General features: G+C 38.4%; 1 protein-coding gene across 6 annotated transcripts in view; it reads right to left on the reverse strand.

The window, feature by feature from the left end:
- Positions 1 to 9082, reverse strand: part of KIF13A (kinesin family member 13A) — a 253150-nt gene that overhangs the window by 150302 nt on the left and 93766 nt on the right. For all 6 annotated transcript variants that reach the window (XM_069092472.1, XM_069092474.1, XM_069092473.1 and 3 more), the window contains exon 3: positions 3800 to 3812. In XM_069092472.1, coding sequence (XP_068948573.1) covers positions 3800 to 3812 — 13 coding nt within the window. The remainder of the gene's footprint in view (positions 1 to 3799; positions 3813 to 9082) is intronic.

Consider the following 9082-nt stretch of genomic DNA (forward strand, 5'->3'; position numbering starts at 1 on the left):
AGGAAGGAAGGAAGGAAGGAAGGAAGGAAGGAAGGAAGGAAGGAAGGGGAGGAAGGGGAGGAAGGAAAGGGAGGAAGAAGAACCTGCACATTTCAGATCACTAAGCTTGACTTGGATTTCTGGCAAAACTCTAGATTTCTATTAAAGATGAAAATCTAGAAAAAGAAGCCATGGTCATAAAGAATAAGCATGGGGTCAGCTAGGTGGCGCAGTGAGTAAAGCGCCGGCCCTGAAGTCAGGAGGACCCGAGTTCCGTTCTGGCCTCAGACACTTAACACACACACACACAAACTAGCTGTTTAACCTTGGGCAAGTTACTTAACCCCAACTGCCCTCCAAAAAGGCAAAAAAAACCCAAACAAAAAAACAAAAACAAAAAATTAATAAATTTATTAAAAAAAAAAAAGAATCAGCATGGCTTCATCAAAAACAGGCCATATTAGACTCCACTTATTTCCTTTTTCAACAAGATTGCTAAAGCGCAAGATCAGGGCAATACTCTATTTGATAAAGTTTATAATGACATTTTTATGGGAAAACTGGAAAGATAGAGGGTAGATGAAAATACAGACGGTTTTGAAACTGCTTAATGGCAGTATTCAAAGAATAGTCATTAATAATCCCATGTTAACTTGCCCAAACAGAGTATCTCCAGAGACCTGTACTTGGCCCTTTTAATCTCAGAGAGATGGCTGGAGCATTGAAAGTTGAAGCAACTTGCCCAGGGTCACATAGCCATAGTTTGTCAGAATGAGGACTTGAACCCAGCTCTTCCTGACTTTGAGGCCAGCTCTCTCTCCATTACACTATGTTGCTTCTCAGTGTCATAAGAGATATAAATATTGTCAGTCAGTTAACAAGCATTTGTTAAGTTTCTACTGTGTGCTAGGCACAGTGCTAAGCAATGAGGATGCAAAGAAAAACAAAAATAGTCCCTTGCCCTCATGGAGTTTACACTCGAATCAAAGAGACAACATGTAGATAACTAGGTACCTATAAGACACATAGAGAGGAGAGGGAGAGGAAAATGCTCTAGGACAGGGGTGGGGAACCCCATGTGGCCTTCTAGGTCCTTGGGTGCGGCCTTTTGACTGAGTCCAAGTTTTACAGAACTTTTATGAAGGGGAATGACTAGGAAAGTGACATTTGAGTCTTGAAGGAAGCAAACATGAGTGATGAAGATCATCGAAGATAATAAAGGGTTAAGGTTGAAGAGGAAGACCATGATCTAGGGCAGCGGTGGGGAACCTGTGGCCTAGAGGCCACATGTGGCCCTCTAGGTCCTCAATTGTGGCCCTTTGATTGAATCCAAACTTCACAGAACAAATCCCCTTGATAAAAGGATTTGTTCTATAAAACTTGGGCTCAATCAAAAGACCACACCTGAGGACCTAGAAGGCCACATGAGACCCTGAGGCTGGAGGTTCCCCACTCCTGGTCTAGGGTATAAGATCTTTGTATCAAGTTGGATAATTTCTAAGGATCCATAGAAGACAGCAATAAGGAAAATAAGACAAAAAAAATGTCTGGTAATGCCAATGGGGAGTAAGAGGTATATGGACTCCTTTTTCAGGCCCGCTAATGATGAAAATAATATAGACAGCAAGTCTCCCTCACTAAACACACAGAAGAGATCTTTTCATATGTCTAAGACTGCTCAAGTAGTTGGTACTATCTCTGGTTTAAAAAGAAAAAAAAAGAATCACTAGGAAAATGAGAAGTCTGGGCACCTTGCCCTACAACCCCAGGGGATTAATTGCAAGAGGAGAAGGAAAGCAGAAAAAAAAAAAAAAAAGGAAACACATATTTTCCTGATTGGCACAGAAATTATTCAGGTTGCCTACTTTATAGGATAGGCTATATCCTCAACACTTCCCTCCCACCTCCACCATTTCTCTCTCCCTTAGCAGTGGTTTCAAGTATTCCAAGAATCAACTTACTTAGCCCATGGAGCTCCAGAAACAAACTCAACCACCCCAGTTGTAGGCTAGAGTACCCAGATGAGAAATCCGAAGCTAGAAGAAGTATGGTGATACCTTCATCTTACTTCTTAGTAAGTCATAGCTGTGGCCAGCTCCATGGGCCAGGAACAGGTTGAATTTCTAACTCTTTAATACCAAGTGCACAGGCCCCTTTGGCATACAAGAAGATACCCATAGATAATACAGTCACTTCTCAATTATTGAAGGTATGATTATCCAGATTATTGGTGCCTATCTTTACCACTTCTCTACTCTCTATCTTTGGCGATTTTACTATTTTAACACCTCTACTAACAGTTGTACAGAATGAAAGGAATAGAACTTGAATCAGTAGATTTTGCTGATTACTAGTAGCTCTGGGGAAAAGTTTACTTGGGAGGAGAAGGTTAACTTTATGTCTAAAAGGAGATTTGGAGATTTTCAGTGGATCTGAGTTATCTATTCTTGGAATGTGTTTCCTTCCTCTTTTGCTTAGCATAGTGTCTGGCAAATAGCAAATGATTTTATCCATCTGTCTGTTTGAAGTCCTCTTTTTCCTTCAGAGACTGATTCAACTGCCACCTCCTCCACAAAGCCTTCCCAGACCCCAACCAATGTGAAAATGTTCTTTTTTCTCTTCTTAAAGCTTTCCCTAGGGTACTTTCTTTGAAGTGCAGTTAAGTTGCTCAGGGGATAGAAAGCCTGGCCTGGAGTCAGGAGGACCTGCATTCAAATCTGACCTCAGACACTTACCATCTGGGTAACCCTGTGCCTCAGGGTTTGCCTTAACCCAGTTTGCCTCAGCTTCTTCATATGTAAAATGAGCTGGAGAAGAAACTGGCAAACCACTTCAGTATTTTTTGCCGAGAAAACCCCAAATGGGGTCACTAAGAGTCAGACACAATTGAAATGACTCAACTCAACAATAACAAACTTTCTTCATACTTTTCATTTGCCTCTATTACACTATACCTTGTATTATACTTATTGACGATAGGTCATAGACTTCTCCAACTTCAATACAGTAATATAAATTTCTTGTAGAGGCATGTATATATATATACACACATACACACATATATACATGTGTATACTATGCATGTATATATACATATTTATACATATGCACACCTATCTGTGCATACACGTGTATATGCATACACATATTTTTATATAAGTATGTCTATACACATGTGTATATACAATGGCATTTAATATATATGCATATCAAATGTGTATGTATATATATATATGTAACTGCACACATACACACACTTAATGCCAATGTCCTTGAAAAAATCTACATTGAATTGAGTTACTAAATCTACCCTATCTTTATCTCTATTTAGCCTGTATGTCCTCCTACCAGGAAAGTCCCTCTCTCCCTCCTTAAATCTTTTTCTTATACTTATGTACTTCCTAGTCATTTAGCACATTTTAAATTTGAGATGTAGATATTTGTGATCCTGTTTTATTTCCCCCTATTAGACTACACATTCCATGAAGCTTGTTCATTGCTGTATCCACAGGGCCTATCTCTAATAAATGTTTGTTCATTTTGAGTATCTAAAAGCAACAGTATCCTATCAGTGATAGGAAGAAACATGCTACTCTTTTACTCCCCCCCCCCCCTTCTTTAAGTATCTATGATTTAGCTTGTGTTTTGACTTGAAAGGGTAATTTTTCTTTAAAATCTGCACAAACTACCAGGGGAAGAGAAGTGTTACATGAAGGGCATGTGATAGACCCAACAGTCAGTGTCAGAACATTCCAAACACCATTTCAATTCCCTTGGTTACTGAGCCAACATACACAAACCAAACAACATTGACACTTACCTTGGGTGGTTTTCTTGATGACGGAAACAAATATCAGTAGTAGTTGTGAAGAGGGTTGCCAGCACAGCCACCATATCAGGGGAAATGAAAAGAGAGAAAAGAAGAAACACAAGGTAAACCTGGGCTTTAATATGTTCTGCACATTTTTCACTTTATAGATGGTGGTCAGAAGACAATGTAAGAAATTTTAAACCATTAAGTTCGGTGTTAACATAAATTGGTTACTCAAAAAATTCATAAAAAATACAAAAGAATGTGCCTTTTCCTTAAACAGAGGAAGAATGCCCACTGAGTCATTCAGAGAGATTTTTTAAGTTTCCAGGGATGCATAATATGGTAGATACTGGGCCAAGAAAAATGTCACTATTTTTGTAACATGTGATTAAATTTTTTCTAGAGCATATGCTTTCAAAATGTAGCAGTTTCTCAGACTTCATGTGATTTTCATAAAACCAATATTGTACTCTACAGTTATATAAGGATAAATATGTGCTTTTATTTATACAGGAGTTTCCATCAAACTATTAAGTTATCTATGTACTCATGTCACTTTTTATGCAAACAGCTACAATAAATTGATATTTAAAAGTAAGAAAGCTGACATACAGACCACCTAAAGCAGTTTGCCTTTAACCATTGCAAGAGCTGAACCCCATTTTCTCCAGCGAATTTTGTCTTTAAAGTTATCATCTGATTACATAGATGGAACAATGAGCACAGCCCCTCAGTGCTGTGATGGGGTGGGAAGAAGGGGAGAGAGCAAGGACATTGGAAATTGTAAAGCATCACCCCACTGGGAGACAACAGCAACAAATGGTGGCTGCAGTTTGCCTTCACACAGCATTTTATTATTTACCAAGTACTTTTTTTCAAAATAATCCTGCAAAGGAGGCAGAATAAGCACTAGAAACTACCTCTTATAAATGAAGTTCAGAAAAGGCTTCTTTAACATGCCCACCGCTGTGCAGCTACTAAGCATCAGAACAAAGATTTAAACCTACATCTTCCAACTTCTAAATCCAATGTTTTTTCTACTGCGTTATGGGGCCTCTATGACACATGGCTGTAACTAGTCTCTTCTGGTGAAATGATGCCTATGAATCCAATATATTGATATATGAATGTCTCTTCTGTTTTATAAAATGTCATTAGTGACAGTATACTGCTGATGGGAGAAAACCCGATTCTTTCAATTCAAATTCAAATGATGCCTTCTTTTTATTAAACAGAAAAGAGCTCCCCAATTTTAGTCAACAAGAGCTCCTCAACCCACCCAATGTTGTCGTTTCAAAGATTTGTTTTATCTCATCCAGGTTAGAAATGCAAGGGCTACTTAAGGCCGAGCCCTATTCTGATCAGCACAGGAGCTTTGACTAGCTTTTTAACCTGGTCTGGTTCATCCTTCCTTAGGAAACCTGGCAACCCCTCATTCCCAAGAGATCAACAAAGTAATGCTAAAATTAGTGGAACACCCAGTCAGCTTAACTTAGTGCAGGTCAGAACTCCCTACCCTCAAGAAACCCACCACTCAGTTTCTCAAGTAGCAGAGGTGGCATGTGGGTACCACCATGCTCAATTCGATAGGTTTTCTTGTATAGCAACCACTTATTAGCTCCACTACTGTCCCAGAAATCTTATCTTTCTCTTACACTCACACTAATAACTCAAAAACACCTTGCAATCTTACTAAAATCCCACTAGAGGAAATTCCTCTGATATCACTTGGCTAAAAATGCTCACAGCCTTCTCATATACATATACAGATTCTACACCCTGAGCTAATGAACTGTATTATCTAGGTGGTATTCTTTATACAATGAAATATGGGGGGGGGGTGATGGGGAAGCTAAATGACAATTATCTCCATGGCATTCTTTACACAATTAATATTGACTAAGTAAAAGTTTTTATTTTTTATTTCTCCATAATTACTTGTTCACTGTTAGAAATAACTACAAATGCATCTTGGATGAAATTCTGAAAAGAAGTTGTATTCAGAAATCAACCTAAGAGGTTCTGCAAACAGTTTCACAATTAATAAGAATGAAAGGGCTAGGAATCAATGATCTCTAAGGCTCCCTTCTTGCTCTAACATTCAAAGATGCTTGGTTCTCTTGACTGAGCTGTTCCCAGCCCCCATTTGACCATACCAATTTGTTAGCTTCAAAACTAGCAATTCAGTTCCATTCTCACGAGAAAGGGGAAGGAATCCCATAGCTTTAGGCCTTGTTTAAAAAGAAGGAGTTCAGGATGAGAAAACTGGCTTTCCACTGAAAGGGCATGGGAATAAAAAAGGTAGAAGCAAAAATAGCACAGAGCTTTTTCAGCTACCACAGCCTTCACTTAGCTCCCAGAGCACAAATTAAGAACCAGAGCCAAAGCACGAGACAAATGAATGAACGCACATGTGGTCCACACTCAGGTAGATGAGTTTACCCTTTCATGTCTATGGGGAAAGAAAATTCATTATATTTTTATGTGCTATTTATTCTATTATAACTGGAATTGTTAACCTACTGCATTTTATTTTCCCTTTTAACTGCAAAAAAAAAAAAAGAAAGAAAAGCACCTCTTTCCGTTTCTCACTCCAGTTCACATGTGAGATCTGGGTGAGAAACATGACTAATGTGGAAATATGTTTAAGATGATTGTACATGTGTAACCTTTGTCAGATTGCTTGCCGTCTTGGGGAGGGGGAAGAGAAGAGGGAGAGAAAAAAATAGAACTCAAAATCTTATAAAAGTGGATGTTGAAAACTATCTTTACATGTAATTGGAAAAAATAAAATACTATTAAGTGGGGAAAAAAGAAATCTGGGTGAGAGCTAGAAAGTTCAAAACAAATATCTTGCACAGGACTATAAGGTGGGCATAAGAGCCATGCTATTTTCCTTTGATCTGAGATGAGGAGCCATAGCCTAGGTACAAGAATAACTAGTTTCACCAGTTGTTAACAAATTCTCACCAGCCTTCTATTTTTAGAGATGAATATTTGCTACCATTTTAATCTGCTCAACTTTAATTCTTTTTTTTTTTTTTTGCTTTTTGGAGGGGGGAAGGGGCCCAAAGGGGCAGCTAGGTAGAGCACTGGCCCTGGAGTCACAAGGACCTGAGTTCAAATCTGATCTCAGACACTTAACACAAAACTAGCCGTGTGACCTTGGGCAAGTCACTTAACCCCAATTGCCCTACCTTCCCTTCTCCAAAAAGGAAAAAAAAATTAAGAAAGCTTTTGCCTTTTATTTCATGAGGTAGAAATGGGTACCAAGGAATAGTACTTATTCTGTGCATGGTTATGGAAAGCATGTGCTCAGAGCAGGTGGAACAATACTGAAAACCTCATGTACAGTATCTCTAACTCCAAAATCCAACACTTTTTTCTCTTCCTTAAAAAAATATTTGGAAAAGTCTTTTAAAAGTGTTGTTGGCAAAACCGTAACTTCTGTACACCACAGCAATCACATTAACTAGCATCAATCAAGTTAATAAATTTTACGTTTCACATTTCATTTAACCAAGTGGTAATAGGATGGCTAGAAACAGACGCCAGGATCAGTCACACAAAATGTAAGAGAACTCTCTGAGGTTCTAAAATGTTTCCTCCACACCACAGCTGCATGCCAATCACCACTAGTGGCAAAGACCAAGTGCTGGTTTGTAGCCAGAAGTGCTTTTACCTCCTCAGCTGGCCAATAAAGAAATGACCCTTTCTTCATCACCATTCCAATAATGTTTCCTCCCCCCCCCCTCCAGGAAACAAACCTTATTTCACAGTTTTTGAGCACTTAAAACAATCTGGCCCTTTACTCAGAATGCTAAAAATTCATGTAAGAATATCAATATAACTGTTCTCCCATACCCTCTCATTTCCTGAATACAGTGTGACATGCTTAGAATGGATATAGGCTGGACAGAAGAAAGAAGGATAGCCACTGTCCTAATTCATCCCTTCAGAATCCAGGCCTCTTCCTAGTAAGGGCCAGATGTGAGCAAGCTATTTAGTACATCACAGAATCCCTCTCTTTCTTCATGGTACAGACCACCTTCTACTCCCCATTATATTTGTTTTTATTTACTCATATATTTATTTTGAATATACTTATATATGTGGTCATTAGAATTCAAGCTGTTTGTAAATAGGGATTGTTACATTCTTGGGATGACTAGTGCATAGCACAGTGCCTGGCACGGAGTTTGCCCTTAATAAATGCTTGTTGGTTGACTGATACCACAAGTATAATTTACTAAATGGCACAGCATTTTTTTTTAGCTATGAGTTATATATATTGGCAGGGCATTCACACTCTAGGTGAGAAGTGGCCAAGTCAAGGGTGAAGGCAGGGGTTAGGCGTGGGGGAGTAGGAGCAGGATATGCCTTTGGAGATTGATGGACTACCTTTGAAACAAACATAAAGAAGAAAAATGTTGCTAATACTAATATAATAATGAAAAACAATATATATCATCAGAAAGACATCATAATATTATGAAATAAATACAAAACATAAAATACAAATAATTGGATGAACAGACATTTGTCAGTTCTGTTGAGAATAATAAACAAAATAGTTATTAGGACTTTAGAAATTATTGTGTTCCTGTGTCAATTTTTTTTTTCTTTTTGGAGGGCAATTGGGGTTAAGTAACTTGCCCAAGGTCACATGGCTAGGTGTTTTTTTTTATGTGGGTGTTAAGTGTCTGAGGCTGGATCCGATCTCAGGTCCTCCTGACTCCAGGGTCGGCACTCTACTTACTGTGCCACCTAGCCACCCCTCCTGTGTCAATTTCACTGGTAAATTCCATTCACCCTGATGAAGCTGCCCTCCTGTATTAAGTAAGCTGATGAAGTAATGTGTCCATTAAACAGTAATCAGGCAGCCTAAAAAATTTAACAGCCTACCCCTGACATTCTTAATTTATACACAGAGACTGAATGGCTAACATCTTCATTTAGTTAATGGTAGCATTCCCTGCCAATGAACAAAAATATATACATTCCTGAACTAAAAATTTGAAGAGCTGCTACAATTTAAGATAACTATTAGCTTTAAGTCTAGTTTTCAATGCCATATAGAAGGGAGCTGAATTTTTCTACAATTTGAAATTCTGAAAATAAATCATGAAGCTGTGTAAAAAAAGTTTTTTGTTCACCTGATTAGAGGGAGGGATGATACAAGAGGCTGAGGAGATGGTGGAGATGAGAACTTCTGCAATGTTGCAGTTATTATACTGTTCATATTCTCTCTCTCTCTCTCTCTCTCTCTCTCTCTCTCTCTCTCTCTCT

The sequence above is a fragment of the Petaurus breviceps genome, unplaced genomic scaffold (assembly GCF_028583685.1).
Source record: "Petaurus breviceps papuanus isolate PSGF00001 unplaced genomic scaffold, PetGlider_PUasm1.0 190, whole genome shotgun sequence".
NCBI lineage: Eukaryota > Metazoa > Chordata > Mammalia > Diprotodontia > Petauridae > Petaurus > Petaurus breviceps.